This window comes from Frieseomelitta varia, unplaced genomic scaffold (assembly GCF_011392965.1).
Source record: "Frieseomelitta varia isolate USP_RPSP 00005682 unplaced genomic scaffold, Fvar_1.2 scaffold_778, whole genome shotgun sequence".
Lineage (NCBI taxonomy): Eukaryota > Metazoa > Arthropoda > Insecta > Hymenoptera > Apidae > Frieseomelitta > Frieseomelitta varia.
This window is the reverse complement of record NW_025110565.1, coordinates 177481-194216: the sequence shown is the minus strand read 5'-3', so window position 1 is coordinate 194216 and position 16736 is coordinate 177481. Positions and strand designations below refer to the sequence as shown.

Below are 16736 nucleotides of genomic sequence, written 5' to 3'. Positions count from 1 at the left end.
TGACAAAGCTCGCAGACGAGATATATGAATAGATCAAACACCTTACCATGGGGGATCGTGAATAGGGATCTGAAATACCGACATAGTAAATAAAAATTGACTTTTTAGTGCACTCTACGTTTAAAGAAAGGTAAATTAGGAAATTACATCAAGTAAAACGATCAAGATTGAAATAATAAATATAAACAATACATATAATAAATAAAATAAATATATAATAAGTAAAATTTAACATAATAAATAAAAATAATAAATAAAGTAAATATAAATAATAATCTATTTCTAATAAATGTAAATAAACATTGAAAACCAAAACAAACAACCAAAAAAACGTAAATAAACAGTGAGAACCAAAATAAACAAACCAATGTTTGCAAACAAAGCGAATTTTCAAATTTTTCGAAATTCCGACTGCAAATTTTCGAAAATTTTTCAAAACAAAGTGTGTTTACGTCAAAAAAATGTAAATAAACATTGAAAACCAAAACAAACAATCAAAAAAATCTAAATAAAGATTGGAAACCAAAATAAACAGACCAATGTTTGCAAACAAAGCGAAATTTCAAAGTTTTCGAAATTCCGACTGCAAATTTTCGAAAATTTTTCAAAACAAAGTGTGTTTACGTCCAAAAAAATGTAAATAAACATTGAAAACCAAAACAAACAATCAAAAAAAACGTAAATAAACAGTGAGAACCGAAATAAACAAACCAATGTTTGCAAACAAAGCGAATTTTCAAATTTTTCGAAATTCCGACTGCAAATTTTCGAAAATTTTTCAAAACAAAGTGTGTTTACGTCAAAAAAATGTAAATAAACATTGAAAACCAAAACAAACAATCAAAAAAACGTAAATAAACAGTGAGAACCGAAATAAACAAACCAATGTTTGCAAACAAAGCGAAATTTCAAAGTTTTCGAAATTCCGACTACAAATTTTCGAAAATTTTTCAAAACAAAGTGTGTTTACGTCAAGAAAAATGTAAATAAACATTGAAAACCAAAACAAACAATCAAAAAAATGTAAATAAACAGTGAGAACCACAATAATCAATCCAATGTTTGCAAACAAAACGAAATTTCAAAGTTTCGATTGCAAGTATACTTACCTATACTTACCCAGTATCCATGAATTATCAACAAGTGTTAGAAGTGATTGTATAGTAATTCACTTAGAAATAAGTTAACATACGGATACTTACCCATACTTACCCAGTATGAACTGTCCAGACGTGTTGTAGATAATTTCATTGCATAATTTTGGTTCCTAATGTTTATTTACATTTTTTTGGTGTAAACACACTTTATTTTGAAAAATTTTCGGAAATTTGCAAGTTGTGTAACGGCCAACCCATCCAGTCCTTATTTAGCATACAAGTTTTCAAGATACGAACACGACAAGCTGCAAGTGTGTGTCTCTTAGTTTACTATCAGGTGCGATCTGCAAGTTAAGCGTGCAGCGTGCGTAATACCTCTAGGATGAGTGACCATCCGTACTTATCCCAGAGGTTCCTAATAAACCGATCGTCTGACCTAGCTGTCGCTGCCATTAATCCCACTGATGAATTTGATGGCGACTCTGAGACGTAAGGCATTCTACCTCCTTGTACCATTTATAACTCAACCTTGACTTTGTCCTACCTTGACCATCATCCTACATCTTTGCTAAAAGCATACATCTAATTGTAAGTATAGCCACAGTATCAAGGATTGCACTAGTGTGCGACAAAGATAGAAATATGTGTCGCGTGTCAGACGAGAAGACACAGCAATGGTGTATGACATAGGCACAGACGAGGTATATGAGTAGAACTAACATACAATATAGCATACAATATATTTTTTCGCCAACGATTCGGGAGTGTCAGGACCTCTTTACCATTTTCGTGTCACATCCTGTCGTACCGATTCAGGCAAGTTTTGCACTGCAGCGCTACTATTGATGAAAATTAAAAATATGCAAATTCAAAAAAATGTCACATCTGCTTCTAGAATTATTTATTGAATTGAACTTGGCGGTACATTCCTTTATCAATGAAGGAATATAACGATTTATAACAACGGTTAATGAAAATTGGGATAAAAAAATTTATATTTATTTATTTAAATTATATATCTGATTATTCATATTTTTGATTTTATATTTCCTCTGATTATTTAAAAAATTATTTATATTTATTTTATTTATTACTTTTATTTATTATATAATATTATATTTCACTTATTATATATTTATTTTATTTTTATTTATTTATTATATGTATTATTTGTTATTTCAACCTCGATCGTTTTACTTGATGTAATTTCCTAATTTATCGTTCGTTAACGTAGAGTTCACTAAAAAGTCAATAATTATTTACCATGTTGTTATTTAAGATCCCTGCCCACGAAACCCCATGGTAAGGTATTTGGTTCATTCATATATCTCGTCGGTGCCTTTGTTAGAAAGTTTTGTCTGAGATTTTGTTTTCAATGGAATTCCTACTATTAAATATTTCCATTATGATTGAACCGTTCATCATTAATTACACGTAGAATAATTGCGATATTAAACAGAATTTTGCGTCTATGTTCCGATTTGCTACGGCCACAGACGAAGTATATATACGTCGTCTGCGCCATAGACTATGAAATCGATAGCACAGCCCTCGTCTGTATCATTAAAAATACTACAAAACGATTTAACACACGACATAAAATTTAGAATATACATAATTTATTCCAGTATTACTTTCCCATACTTTTTTAAATTAATTTGAAACAATCGACATTTCAAAACGTGACATGGCGTTCCATTAAATGTGAAATCTATTTTACGTCTTGTTTATGGTTCCGACAAAGTATTAAACAGTAATGTATGCTAGCTGTTCTTATTTTTCTCTATAAATTTTCAATTATTTACTATTATTCAATATGTTAGAAAAAACATCTAACGCAGATAACAATCAGTTATCGAAAGAAGATTATTTAATTATGCGTGCGAAAGATGCATTGCCGATTGACATTTATGCGGCTAAATCTTGGTTGATTACTGCCAGATCGCTGTTTCCTCATAGTGCTAAAGTTCAGGTTATTACTGTATATAATGTTTATAATATAATATATAGTAACTGATATTTTATGAATTATATTGTAGAATTTAATTATTGATATTTTTTGGTAAAATCTATAATATAACAATCAGATACATTTCTATTAATATATATGCTGTTTGTTCAATAGTTCGAGGCCTATCGGATCGAAAAACTTTCAAAAAATATGAAAGAAGCAGCAAAATGTTTTAGTGAAATGTAAGTATAAAATAAATTACAATTATTTAAATAAATTATATATATATATATATTTAAATAAATTTATATATATAAAAGTGAATAGTCTTTACAGAAGAATAATTATTTAAACATAAAAATAGATTTCAGAATTTTCCAGACGATCGTGATATATGGAAAGAAATAGAGACGGTAACAGCTTGTCTTCGTTTGGAACAATGTGATGCTGAAGCAGAATTTTTATGTCAAATGTTTCAACACATACCACAAGAACTTCAGCACAGATTGCTTATTATGACTGCTGATCATAGCGAAGATACAATGGAACATTGTAAATTATTACTTCTTTTATTGCGTAAATTCCCTCAAACTATTGCCACCCATGGAGTAAGCATCTTTAATTAATGTATTTGTGATATTTGTATCTGTCATTATAGTTCTTAATTTGTTACATTTTTAGCCACGCTTAGTAGAAACTCTTCTTACTGCAGAGAAACATAGTCACCCAGGACGTACAGTAAATGGATACAGAAAATTATTGGCCTGTGATGCATTACCCCTCCTTGGTACTGCACAGGTAGAATTGAACCCAAGGCTTAGCTTGAGATTACTTTGTAAAGCAGTAGAATTTTATTTGGCATACATACAACAACCACAAGATAATCAAATTCAAAATCCCTGGGATAGATTGTTTCAAGTTGTTGAATTAATAGGAAAAAAATTGGGATGGGAATTAAGTAATTTATTTTCTATGGCTTGGAACAGAGAAGCATATTGTGAAAGATTGCATCAGTATGCCATTGTACATTCTGCTAACTTATGTGACGAATTGACAGTTAGACAATTATTGATGTGTAGTATTGCAGTATTATTGAGGATATTAAATGAACATAATGCATTGATTAATAATGACGAAATTATGTACTGTTTGGTAGAAGCATTTGGAGAATGTATACACACACCTACAGGTAAAATATGTAGGCGATCGTCCCAATGATCACCTACAAATATAATTTGTACTTTATATTAGACTACATCTGTATCTTTTGTAATCTGTAAACTATATAAATTGTATCTAGATTTTTTTTTTAGATTATAATTTAATTATTTTTATCATAATTAGAAAAATTGAAAAAACGGAAAAGAGAAGATAATGGAGGAATTGTACTAACCAGTGATGGTGATTATAATGGTAATGGATTGGCATTAGCCGTGAAGTTATGGGACTTGTTACATAGTAATGATTATTTACAAAGAGAAATTGGAAAAATAAATCAACAACTTCGATTAGATTCATGGCTAAATTCATTTCTAACAGATTTGGCTATGTATAAAGGTTTACATCATGAAGTGTTAACAAGATTATCTCAAGAAGCTGTTAGTTTACCTGTTCATCTTCGCTTAGCAAGTACATGTTTTTCCTTGAAAGATTATAAGGTACTTTAATATATTTTTATATTGTTATATTTTATTTATATTGTCTTTAGAAATATTCTTAAATACATATTTTTATAGGGAATGTTAGAATATATAGTTTTAGCAGTTACCGCATTACCTTCGGCTTGCGGTAAAGTATCTCATAATTTAACTGTTCCATGTGGAAGACATTTACATTATTTAACACTGGCACGTTTTCCTGTTATACAATATTGTTGCAGATTACTTTTTTTGGCGATAAAGGTAATTAAGAGAATTGTGATTAAGAACGGTGCAATTCCACTATTATATTTATTATTATTATTACTTTGTAACAGGAAAATTTTTCTTTACCCGGTGGGGTTGGAGACTTAGCTATAGGACATGCATTAGTTCTAATGCAAATTGATTGGCCGCAAGAAGCTAGTACTTTATCCATAATTACAGAAAGGATTATTAATCGTGGATCTTTTTCTTACCCATTATTTCAAGCTTATATTATATGTGTAGATATTTTAGAAGAATTAACATATCTATGGACGGAACATGGAGGTGGTATATCTTTAGATATAGCGACCGGATCAGGGATTCTACAAAGTAGGTCATTTTATACATTGCACCACATCTTTGTGTTTATTTATATAACTATATAAAAATATTATAGATCGACGTATTACCACTCGTGGAGCAGATAAAGGAGTGCGCGAAGAAGTAAAACAAGCAATGCGCCGACAGGCAGCTCGAGACGGCATCGATTCATTAGATGAATTGTTACAAAAGTTTATTATCAATGAAAAAGCAGCCATACTACATAGTTTAATTATTCAATAAATCAGTTTAACATTATTTTCATTACTAAATTTAATACATGATTTTAATAAAATTATCATATAATTTTTTATTTTAAAATATACATATGATTTTCTTAAATCAATATTTTATGTACAGATATTTAAAACAAAACAAAATTTGATTTGCAGAAATTTTATCTGAATACTTTTCTAGTTTTTACATGTGTCTTGGACAATCAATTCTTTTAATTAGGATAGTAGTACAAGCTCATCTAATTTTGACAAGCCATCTTTTAAGTGTAAATATATAAACATTACGATTTTGTTGATGATATGATTCAGTCATAAACTTTATATACAAATATCCGTACTGTACTAAATACTATGGAAAGTTAACATAACGTAAATACTTTGTTTAATAAGGCTTTCAAAGATTATAAAAATTTTAAATTATAAAAATGAATAAGTGGAAATATTCCGGGTTTTATATATTGCATTCTATCTAATGTAAACATTCAATTGAAGAGCACTTAGCAATAATACTTTGATACCAGGCATAAAAGAAGATATTTGGCTAAAATCTGGTCCTGAAACTAATTGTGTGTGAAGGTCTAATCCTCCAGTATAATTTCCACTCTGAATCATCTGTGATATTTGATGTAATCCTTGTAAAGTGTTCTGCGATAGCTATAACGTATACGTATTACAAATATATTTATTTTCTTTTATATTGTAGTGTAATACAAAAAATAATGTACATACCTTGCTCTCTCTAAGACAATCGTATAAAACTTCGAGTTTTCTAGATACATCTCCTATTTTCCGTTTTATTTGCTGGAAAAATGAAAAAAATTGCTAATATTGATTGCAATATAAATAAAATATATCATACTTATAAACATGAAGAATCATCTTACTGGATTTTTGGCGTTTTCAAAGCATTGGTTTTTTAGTTCATCAAATACTGTTTTTAAGTGCATATGTTGTTCCGGAATTGGTGGTTTTGGTTTCTCCGGTTCCGGTGTCCTGGCAATTGGTGGTGTAAATTCCATTGGTTTGGCATATTGAGCAGCTACATTTGGCATATTCTGATTATATTGTTGTGGGTTATAAGGTGCTTGCATATCCGAATAAAATTTTTCTTGTTGCAAAACCTAGAAAAAAAAAAAGAATGAAAAGTAATAACATTTTATAATTCATTAAATATTTTAATCATATCACTTACACTTGGTTCAGGTTGTGTCCCTCTTAATGGATGTAAAATCGGATTTTGGGATTGATAATCTTGTTTTGACTGCAAAAAATGTAATGTTATATTAAAGATAATACATACTTTTATCTATTAACTGCAGTAACAAAATGATACGCATGATTGTACAATGCAGTATTCGCACGACTCCAATTTTTGTATAAAGCAGTTGGAAATGTCTTCGTATTTCACACTGTTACATTAGTTAATATAGTATCACACGAAATTGTTATTCGCAATTTATTAAGTCGAGTTTAAGAAATATTTAAGGGGAACAAATATATTTTGATTAAAAAAAAAATAGCAGTGATGAAACAGTGGAAACAACACTCAATTTTTCTTAGGTGTCTACCTTAATATTCACATTCTTCGAATATTTTTCTTTCCACTTCCTGGTACCAGCATGATCCGCAGACATTTCATTTTTGTTGCATAATGCCAGTACTGGCTATATTATTTAAATATACATATACATATATATCGTAAGTATAAAGTTATGTATAATAACTAATTACTATTTTAACACCTAACACCACGTATATTAACAGAAAATAAAAAAATAAAAATATTTACCTGTATTCTAGATGGCTTTGCAGCTGGTGGATCATTCCATCCTGCTGGCTGTAGCGGTGCTTGATAAATGTTTGCGCGATCCATTGGTGGTTGATTTTCGCTTCCATATATTTGAGTCTGCGGAAGTGGTTGCATTCTAATTGGTTCATGCATTTGACTTTGTGATGTATTTTGTAATGATGATAATACACTAAGTTGAACTGGTTTAAAAGTTTCCGCTTCTTTAATATTAGGCACAAGATTCTGTCCAGGGTATGTGTTTGTAGACATAGGAACTTGCGGTTGATACATATTCTGAGAATAGCCTGGCACTGGAGGTATTTGTTGATTATTATACAGCGATGTTTGCTGAGGAAAACCAGCTTGTCCGTATGTTGAAGTAGACTTTACAGACGGATCTATTATGTATTTTGATCTTGTTGGAGGTCCAGCACTAGGTGGTCGAGATCCAATTCCGCTCGAAGCACTTGAAGAAGGTGGTGGCGGTGGTGGTGGTTGAGCAACAGATGTTGAAGTGTAAGAATGAGACGTTTGTTCATATGGTATAGGTGGCATAGGTGGTATAGATTGCATAGATTGCATAGATTGCATAGATTGCATAGGTTGAATAGGTTGCATTGGTTGCACTGGTTGTACATGTGGCTGAAGAGGAGACATTCCAAATGGTTGTTGCTGTGTATGAGTATTAAATTGATTTGAAGAAGATATAAAAGATTGTTTCATGGGAGCAATATTCGTATCGAAGAAAGGTCTTGCTGATCCAGCAGACATTGGATTTTGTACACCCTGTACGCCTGGTACAGGTCGTCTTGTTCTATCGTAATAAGTTTGCATTGCTGGTCCTTTTGGCACAACTTTTGATTCTTCGATATAACCTAAGGCTCGCATCAGACGATCTTTTAACATCATGACTTTTTCATTTTGACTATTTCCTAGATAATTTAGTGCAGCGTCCAAATCTCCCTCAGCAGCTAACATTTCTGCATAGCAAGACAAAACGTTGGCAATTTTTCCTTCTATTTGTACGTTTCTGATACCTTGCATTTCTAATGCTTTTTGCATTATAATTACTAGTTCTACTACCTCTTGAATTTCTACATTGGAGGATTCAACCATTTTATTCAAATTACCAGAACAAACATAACAAATTTGAGCTTGTTCTTTGAGCATTACATTATCACATGCTGCCAAACGATCTCCAAGCATATCTATAAGACCAAAAACTCAAATGTTATATATGTTAAATTGTTATAACATTTATATTATAATATGATACATACCGCACAAAGCAGATCGTTCTTGTGAATTGGTATGAGTAAATATTCCAATTAGCACTTCTTTCCAACAATTTATGTCAGCATTGTTAACAACATCAGCCCAATTTTCACTAACTAATGAATTGATAAGAGAATTGAGAGCTCCAGAATGTTCTGAAAAGTATCTGTACTGGGTACGTGCTAATAAATCAGGTCCCGCAGCCATTGAAAGAATGACTGCATCTGCGTACCTTTTATTTACAAAGCATAATGATACAGCAGCTTCTATATTTCCTAAGAGGATTGCTTGAGTTATAAGCCCATCCTCATCTGTAATCCAAGAAAATAAAATTTTATCATTAAATGTAATGGAAATTTAGGACAAGAAGTTGTATATATGTGCTGTAATGTGTTATAATCATGAAATTTTTCTTACCATCTGATACATTTATCTGCATGTTTTTATTTTTTAAAATAGCCATTGATGCTTTCTTAGATTCTTGTGCAATAGCATCAAATGCCATGCTTCCATCAATAACGTTTCCATTAAGTACCTAAACAAATAATATTTTTTGTTATATATGAATATTGTAAAAGTCTTCTTAAATACTGTAAAAATTAAACTTACATTATTCAAATTACCAACTCCTTCTGTAATATTATCAATATCTTCTTGTGGAACAAATTGATTTAATTTATTGTTCATTGCTTCTATGTTATAACCAAGTAAATTTAATATATCTTTTGTTACATTTTCACCAAAATATGCACCTACACAATTCCATATTTTTTTTCTATATATATCAGTAGTATTGTCAGCTTTTCCTTTGCAGTAATCATTATATTGTTCGCTTTTAAGAACTTCCTCCAACTCATTTGAACGTTGAATTAACTCAGGTTGTGTGACTACTTGTGATATGATCACTTTTCTATTTGAATTCGGAGGAAGATTAGGATCTACAGGTCCATTTTCAAATATTACCAATTTACCACCAAACTAAAAAAAATTTACTATTTTTGTAATAGAAGTAAATTTACTACTATACCATATAAAATTGATTACTTACACCAAAGGATGCTCCAAATGGTCTTTTTAACCATTTTGGAGCTTTTGTCAAAACAACTGCTGGTTCTGTTTGTACTGGAGGTGGCGCATGTGTGAAAGGATCCATTCCAGGAAAGGAATCTACAATTTTGTCAGACGTTTCTATAGACATTTGTTGTTGTCCTCCCAATAAAGAGTAAACTGTTGCATGTCCATCAAAACTAGTTCCCACAACTAATCCAGGATTTCTTGGACACCATGATACATCAAAGTTCCATTGATTTGTTTGTGCTAACTCACAAATTACTTCACCATTCTGTATGTTAAACAATATATAAGGAACAAATTATATGTATTCATATAAATATATTTCTTTGGACTTACTGCTGCATCTGAGTTAGGATTCCAACACAATATTCTGTTATCTTTGGCACAACTTAAAAGTAAGTTCGAATCATGCAGGTTCCATGCAATTGATAGAACACCACGTTGGTGATTTTGAAGCGTTTTCAAAGGTGATGTTGCAAATCTCAAATCCCATAATTCAATTATCGGAGCTTGATCTTCTTCTGATGCTAAGCACAACTGTGTTGCAACATCCGGATGCCATTGAACTACTTTCCATCTTACCTGTATTTATACATAAATGTAAGAATTATTTAAAAAAAAATATATTTATTAAGTATATTATAGCAAAATGTACTTTTGAATTTGTATCTGTTAAGTTGATAATAGGTTCATTCTTCCTTAAGTCCCAGATAGTACAACGTTGTGAAAATGTGGAAGCAAGAATATGTTGCACTGCAAGGAAAAACAAAAAATTAAAAATGTAAAAATATAAATACATTAAATATATTGCAAGATACCTTGCTTATTCCAAGCAATGTACTGCACATCCTCTAGTGGTTGACTTCTGGCTCCAGGAGTCATTGGAGAATTTGTATTAACAATATCCCATATATAAATTTCATTTTCTGTTGCGCCAGTTGCTAATAAATTTGCTTGAAAGGGATTAAAATCAAGTGCTCTAACTGGACCTGTATGTCTGTCTGTCTGACTTATCAAATAATTATTATCATTGGCTAACATTTTAGCAGCTGAATAAATTTTTATAATGCCATAATCACAGCCTCCGACAATTATGCCAGCTGGATTATTACCATATGAACCCCAAATTATTTTATGAAATCTAAAATTTTTATAAATGTATGACACTTTGTTAACTATTTCATGATACATCTGCAGAAGCATAATTTATCTCTAACCTATGGTCACTTGCAATAGTGGTCTTAAGCTCCAAATCATATCCAGGTTGTTGTAAATTTAAGGAATATAAATCCAAGCTGGCGGTTGTGTTAAAACTTGCATCAAGTTGTTGCGCTGCAGTTCCTGCAGCCAATAGTATGGGATGCTGAGCTGGTGGTGACCATGCTACATTGACAGTCTTGAGTAACTCTTTTATCTTCATCTTCGGTTCGCTAAGACACAAATTATTTATTAATTTTTCAGTAAATTTTTTATATCAGATTAAAAGAATAACACATAGTGCAACAAAGATGTGTGTGTACACATTTACTTGATTATATTCTACTGTAGAATTTTCCGAATTACAGTAAATAAATTTATGTAAAGGCAAACGCTTCAAAGAAAATTCACTTAAGAAGAATCATATATTTTACTTTCAGCAAAACTGTGTGAACCAACTACGAACGACAATAAATAATAGTACTGTAAATGCATTACACTCGATTCGTAAGTTCAGCGCCCTACTGCATAGTACCAAATTGTAACACGTGTACATTACAGAAATTTACAGTTAATTTCAGATGAAACAGGAAATATACAATTTATCTAAATAATATTCCCTCACCTTGTTATATCGAATTAACTATAATTAAGTATATTATAGGAAATAAATTCCTAATGTCAAACAAGCAGCAATCACCCGTCAAATTGTTCCAACGTGGCGAACCATACGTTCAGAATAGTGCTGACCTCTTTGGTATTCCTGATACATTAGTAAAGTACAGTCACGGAGGAGATATATACCTGTCGTCTGTGGTACAGTCTACTTTGTTCGTTTCCACTGAATGCGTATTTACACACCGAGAAGAAAAAATATTTCTTCTACACAAAATATCCTAGATTGTATTTTCATAATAATTTCAACACAATATCAGACTGTAATTATATACCTGAAGAAAAGAGACCTCCTTTTAATAAATTCTCATTCTATTAATAGTGTAATTTATTCGAATGAACCGTATGAGATTTTTTTATTTTATTTTTGTAGATACATACTTATCAACATTGACAATTTTGGAAATTTCCACAAATATCATACACGTCATATATTATTATTGTAATTATAATTTAGTTATTATTATCTTTTAATTTTCATGAATTTTTTTTTTTTTTTTATTGACATTCGAGCGTGAATAATCAACAAAGGATATTAATGTAGTTTCATTTGATGTTCGGTCTTTTCAATTATATTTTATTATTTAAATAAAACTAACTAACTAGTGGTCAAAAATGCGAAATATCTGAAAAGACACAAAAAATTTATATATATAGAATGCATAATTTTTTTTATAAGAAATAGTGATACATCCAATTGATGTAACTTTTCTTTCACATATAAAATATAACATCACTTTCATATATATAAAACATAATGGTGCTTTCGCAAATTAAATTATCTTGTGTCAAAAATCATGTATGACAGAAGGTGCGAGGTAACGAAGTGCTTTGATACAACACTGCCTTATTCATAGCGTTCCAAGTTCTTGGAGTTCATTCCAGTCGTCGGATCTATAGTAACACGAACGCAGTAATTCCAGTGCGCCGTTTCAATACAACAGAGTCTTAACAAAAATCATTGACAAAAATATTTTCTCAGCGAGATAAAATACCTCTCTGATTAAAAAATAACATTTATCATGTGAAAATAAAGAAAATCTCTTCTTCGTTGCTATATACGTATTGGTGAAGTATATCTAAAATTGCTCCAACGTATCCTGTGTAGTCCACTGCAATTTTGATACAAATTCAGGTAAGCTATAAACCTGATTATAAACTTTTGTACTTCCATGTTACTTTCACTTTTATTGCTTTTTATACAACGATACACGATAAATAGTATCTTTTTTTTTTTTGCTCAAACTTACTCGAATCATAATACTAACATTTATCCATACTTTCGTAATGTTCTCCAGTTCAAGGTAAACGTCACAACGTTTTTTTTTATGATGACCCGGGATGAGAAATACGTGATAACGAAAGTCTGGCATCAACGATAACAGCTAATTATTCCATAATGAGATAAATGGAATTACTTTCAAAATTAGTCAAGTTTAGCGCTCTTTCCGGCAAGGATCACGATGTGGCCACGATTGAGAAAATCATGCCGCACGTGGTCAATTGTTCTTTTGATCACTCTTTTAATAGGAATACTCATCGTTTGGTCATGGAAAAAGCGAGAGGACGAAAATTCTCGTAATGATTACGTCTCACTCCGGTAAGCAATCACGAAGCGGGAAATCTGCAATTGAAATTGTTGTAAAATATTATTTACAAAAATATTTATTGTTTCTTTCGAGAAGCAATCAAGTGGAATATTATGATAGCTTCAGTCACTGTAGATGATTTTAGATATATATAAAATGTCTCATACGTATTATAATTTCATTCTTCGTCTTTTCATTCTCAGGCTCTTGAATAATCAAAGAGATTATATAGATCGTAAAGGAGTACATGTGGTGGTAGGACATTATATTGGAGACTCCGTAGATCCTATGAAAGCGCCGAACATTACGAAAGGTTAGTTACGAAATAAGCTGCACATACCGGCTGTGAATTCAGTTATACCTTTTATTTCTCATTAACAGATCTCATTAACAAAAATATGTTTAATCCAAGGCCATTTGAAGGAAAGGATGGTAATCCGGTTCTTGTGCCGGCGAAAGACTTTTATAAAATGCAACAGCTCTTTCAAATCAATCGATTTAATTTAATGGCTAGTGATAGAATACCGTTGAATCGCTCTTTGCCTGATGTTAGAAGAAAAGGGTAACGTGCTCTATTGGTATTTTTACTTTGTCGATAACATAATCAGCAGTAGGAAATTTACCGATTGCAGGTGCATAACGCGATATACGAACGTAGGTAACTTACCAACAACATCAATAATTATCGTTTTCCACAACGAAGCTTGGAGTACGTTGCTCAGGACTGTATATAGTGTAATTAACAGATCGCCAAGGCATTTATTAGAAGAAATTATTCTTGTTGATGATAATAGCGACAGAGGTACAGATAATATCTTTCATTAACATTCTTTTGTTCTTTTTAAGAATGTATTAAAATTATTTTTATTTTTTGTTTATTAGATTTTTTGAAGGATACGTTAGATGAACATGTAAAAAATTTAAAAGTTCCCACTAAAGTTCTTCGTTCCAGGATACGTATAGGGTTAGTAAACGCGAGGCTTTTAGGTGCCAACCATGCTAAAGGTGAAGTCCTCACATTTCTTGATGCACATTGCGAATGCACGGTTGGTAGGTAAGCTCTTTTGTTAATATTTTTGTAATAAGTACAATATTATATATATAATAAAATGATACATTTTTTATTGTAATGTTTATCGATCGATATGATGTAGGATGGTTGGAACCCTTACTTGAAGCGGTTGCTAAGAATAAAACTAGGGTGGTATCGCCTGTTATCGATATTATAAATGACGATACTTTCAGTTATACTCGGTAAGATATAATTATTTTCACCATACTGTGACAATGAAATAAATAATGATGTGACATTACAGGTCTTTTGAGTTACACTGGGGCGCGTTTAATTGGGACTTACACTTTCGTTGGCTAACGTTAAACGGTCGGTTGTTGAAAGAAAGACGTGAAAATATCGTCGAACCATTCAGAACACCTGCCATGGCTGGAGGGTTATTTTCTATGAATCGAGATTATTTCTTCGAACTAGGTAGTTACGACGACCAAATGAAAATTTGGGGTGGTGAAAATTTGGAATTATCGTTTCGAGTATGGCAATGCGGCGGTAGCGTTGAGATTGCTCCATGCTCTCACGTAGGGCATCTCTTTCGTAAATCATCACCGTACACGTTCCCAGGCGGTGTTGGAGAGATTCTATATGGAAATCTCGCTAGAGTAGCTTTAGTTTGGATGGACGAATGGGCAGAATTTTATTTTAAGTTTAATGCAGGTAATCAAATTTTATTTAAAAAAAAGTTATTTCATAAATGAGTCGAATGTTTGATTATCTTTATATGCTCCCTTCCAGAGGCAGCTAGATTAAGAGACAAACAGCCAATTCGAGCGAGATTGGAATTACGTAAAAAATTACAGTGTAAAAATTTCGAGTGGTATTTGGATAATGTTTGGCCTGAACACTTTTTTCCGAAAGACGATCGTTTCTTTGGACGGGTAAAGTTAAAAATTTGACGCTACAACTGAATGATAGATTTGAACGTTAAATCAGATTACAAATCAGATAACAAATATTTATATATTTTAGATTTTGCATATTTCATCGAATAAATGCATTATGCGACCAACTGCGAAAGGAACGTATTCACAACCCTCGGGATACGCAATTCTTGAAACATGCTTACCGAGGCCAATACTTAGTCAAATGTTTGTAATGACGACGGATGGAATTATAATGACTGATGAAAGCGTCTGTTTGGATGCACCTTTGGATCATGACACTCAGCACAAAACACCAAAGGTTAAAATAATGGCATGTAGTGGTCATAATAGACAAAAATGGCGATACGACGAACAAGTCTGTTTTGTATTCTCATTTGTATTTTTCTTATAAGTTTTAAACAAATTAGTTCTAAATTTCCTTCTCTTTTCTAGTCGAAGATTTTTACACACATATCATCCGGAATGTGTTTACAATCAAACAATGACGAGGGACCTGTGATAGCAGCTTGTACAGAAAGCATCGATCAGAAATGGTTATTAGAGTCAATTCCCTGGAAATAATACTACAATAATTTAGCATAAGCGCAATATATTTTTGAAACTATTTTTAATAAAAATTTAATTTACGAATTTTTGCAGGAAATGTTTGTTAATAAATTTATACGTGACTTCTATGTAAATGTTATTATTTATAAAAAAGAATTATTTTAATGCATTCTATCCATTAACAGCTTTGGCACCATCTCGTAAAAAACGTGACGCACGTGTGTCGCGCCAACATTTTTAAACTAACACAGAAGTTCTTTAAGTAGATAATACCTCGTTGCAAATTCTGGAGAAGATGCTGTTCGTAGTCGATGATTCACTAAACTAGTCTAAGGCTACACATGACGAATCATCTTTATTGTAATGTTATCAAGGTCGTGTCCTTAAGATTGCAGTCAATTTTTCAATCAAATATAATTAATATTTATATAGATAAGTATTCCAATGAATGTCCGTTTACGAAATTTCATTTCATACTCCTTTTGTGTTATCAGTATTCACTTTCTACTAAAAAGAAGTTCTTTGTTACAGTAGAGTGTTAGATAAAACGAGTCTTCTGGGCATTTTGAATGTCTCGTTTTGAGTAAAACAATTGGAATTCGTACCAATAGTCTGATTGGTGTTAACGGCATGTGGGTCAAAGTCATGTCCTCGGCGAGGCCAAGACGCCACTTAGCTTGAAGTGGCCTAGTCTCCCTGTTCGTTACGATCACCTACAAGCCAAGTTTGGTCGAGATGAGTGAGCCTTTATTTATGGATCGATATCATTCGATGAACGCAAGAAAGACCGCATCCACTGAGCGCGTTAATTCATATCTTCCAATACTTTAACATCACAAGCTTTGATTATATTTGAATGGAAGCAACAATATTTGATATCCATAGAAATTTTATATTTCTCTCCTTCTTTTTTTCTATAACCATCGTAAATACTCTTTATTAATAAAACGAATTTTAACATTACAGACATGTCGGTAATAGAACGAAGTCTTTCAAAAACGGATACATGAATAACATTAGGAACGAGATCTAGAAAGATTCACGAATAGAAAAATCAAGATTAAGATCTATCGTCCACGTGATCACGTGCTCGTCTTGTCCACCGTGTGTTCCGGTTCTCACACACTTA

At 31.6% G+C, this 16736-nt stretch overlaps 3 protein-coding genes across 9 annotated transcripts; 2 read left to right on the top strand and 1 right to left on the bottom strand.

The window, feature by feature from the left end:
- The first annotated feature begins 2683 nt into the window (after positions 1–2683).
- On the top strand, positions 2684–5531 carry LOC122535842 (integrator complex subunit 10). Of its 5 annotated transcripts, XM_043667698.1 has the most exons (9): positions 2688–2855; positions 2921–3069; positions 3223–3290; positions 3413–3656; positions 3730–4237; positions 4393–4706; positions 4785–4949; positions 5024–5282; positions 5350–5531. In XM_043667698.1, exons 2-9 carry the CDS (start codon positions 2974–2976, stop codon positions 5514–5516), a joined length of 1821 nt encoding a protein of 606 aa, XP_043523633.1. In that variant the 5' UTR covers positions 2688–2855; positions 2921–2973; the 3' UTR covers positions 5517–5531. The 5 variants fall into 5 exon arrangements, with proteins under 5 accessions (XP_043523632.1, XP_043523633.1, XP_043523631.1 ...); XM_043667697.1 differs by having other exon boundaries at positions 2684–3069; positions 5377–5531; XM_043667696.1 differs by having other exon boundaries at positions 2688–3069.
- On the bottom strand, positions 5450–11607 carry LOC122535841 (protein transport protein Sec31A). Of its 3 annotated transcripts, XM_043667694.1 has the most exons (15): positions 11470–11607; positions 10865–11077; positions 10466–10788; positions 10303–10400; positions 9984–10229; positions 9622–9915; positions 9183–9551; positions 8991–9108; positions 8579–8884; positions 7488–8506; positions 7299–7415; positions 6702–6770; positions 6394–6630; positions 6239–6310; positions 5450–6163 (listed from the first exon to the last, which is right to left on the bottom strand). In XM_043667694.1, exons 2-15 carry the CDS (start codon positions 11065–11067, stop codon positions 5975–5977), a joined length of 3660 nt encoding a protein of 1219 aa, XP_043523629.1. In that variant the 5' UTR covers positions 11068–11077; positions 11470–11607; the 3' UTR covers positions 5450–5974. The 3 variants fall into 3 exon arrangements, with proteins under 3 accessions (XP_043523629.1, XP_043523628.1, XP_043523630.1); XM_043667693.1 differs by having other exon boundaries at positions 7299–8506; XM_043667695.1 differs by lacking the exons at positions 5450–6163; positions 6239–6310; positions 6394–6630 and having other exon boundaries at positions 6756–7173; positions 7299–8506.
- Positions 11608–12389: 782 nt separating this feature from the next.
- Positions 12390–15741, top strand: LOC122535843 (polypeptide N-acetylgalactosaminyltransferase 1-like). The gene is made up of 11 exons (XM_043667701.1): positions 12390–12654; positions 12818–13119; positions 13312–13421; positions 13490–13670; positions 13741–13910; positions 13991–14158; positions 14263–14362; positions 14425–14834; positions 14913–15055; positions 15147–15416; positions 15494–15741. Exons 2-11 carry the CDS (start codon positions 12983–12985, stop codon positions 15620–15622), a joined length of 1818 nt encoding a protein of 605 aa, XP_043523636.1. The 5' UTR covers positions 12390–12654; positions 12818–12982; the 3' UTR covers positions 15623–15741.
- Positions 15742–16736: the final 995 nt, after the last annotated feature.

Excerpts from the sequence above, each read along its gene's own strand:
- LOC122535841 (XM_043667693.1), bottom strand. The coding sequence starts at position 11,067 with ATGAAGATAAAAGAGTTACTCAAGACTGTCAATGTAGCATGGTCACCA. Across the intron at positions 9,109-9,182 it reads GAGTTGGTAATTTGAATAAT|GTACTTAATGGAAACGTTAT; the intron begins GTAAGTTTAATT and ends TTATTTGTTTAG. Across the intron at positions 8,885-8,990 it reads GCAGATAAATGTATCAGATG|ATGAGGATGGGCTTATAACT; the intron begins GTAAGAAAAATT and ends CTTGGATTACAG.
- LOC122535843 (XM_043667701.1), top strand. The coding sequence starts at position 12,983 with ATGTGGCCACGATTGAGAAAATCATGCCGCACGTGGTCAATTGTTCTT. Across the intron at positions 13,120-13,311 it reads AATGATTACGTCTCACTCCG|GCTCTTGAATAATCAAAGAG; the intron begins GTAAGCAATCAC and ends TTTCATTCTCAG. Across the intron at positions 13,911-13,990 it reads TGATGATAATAGCGACAGAG|ATTTTTTGAAGGATACGTTA; the intron begins GTACAGATAATA and ends TTTGTTTATTAG.
- LOC122535842 (XM_043667696.1), top strand. The coding sequence starts at position 2,914 with ATGTTAGAAAAAACATCTAACGCAGATAACAATCAGTTATCGAAAGAA. Across the intron at positions 3,070-3,222 it reads CTCATAGTGCTAAAGTTCAG|TTCGAGGCCTATCGGATCGA; the intron begins GTTATTACTGTA and ends TTTGTTCAATAG. Across the intron at positions 5,283-5,349 it reads CGGATCAGGGATTCTACAAA|ATCGACGTATTACCACTCGT; the intron begins GTAGGTCATTTT and ends AAAATATTATAG.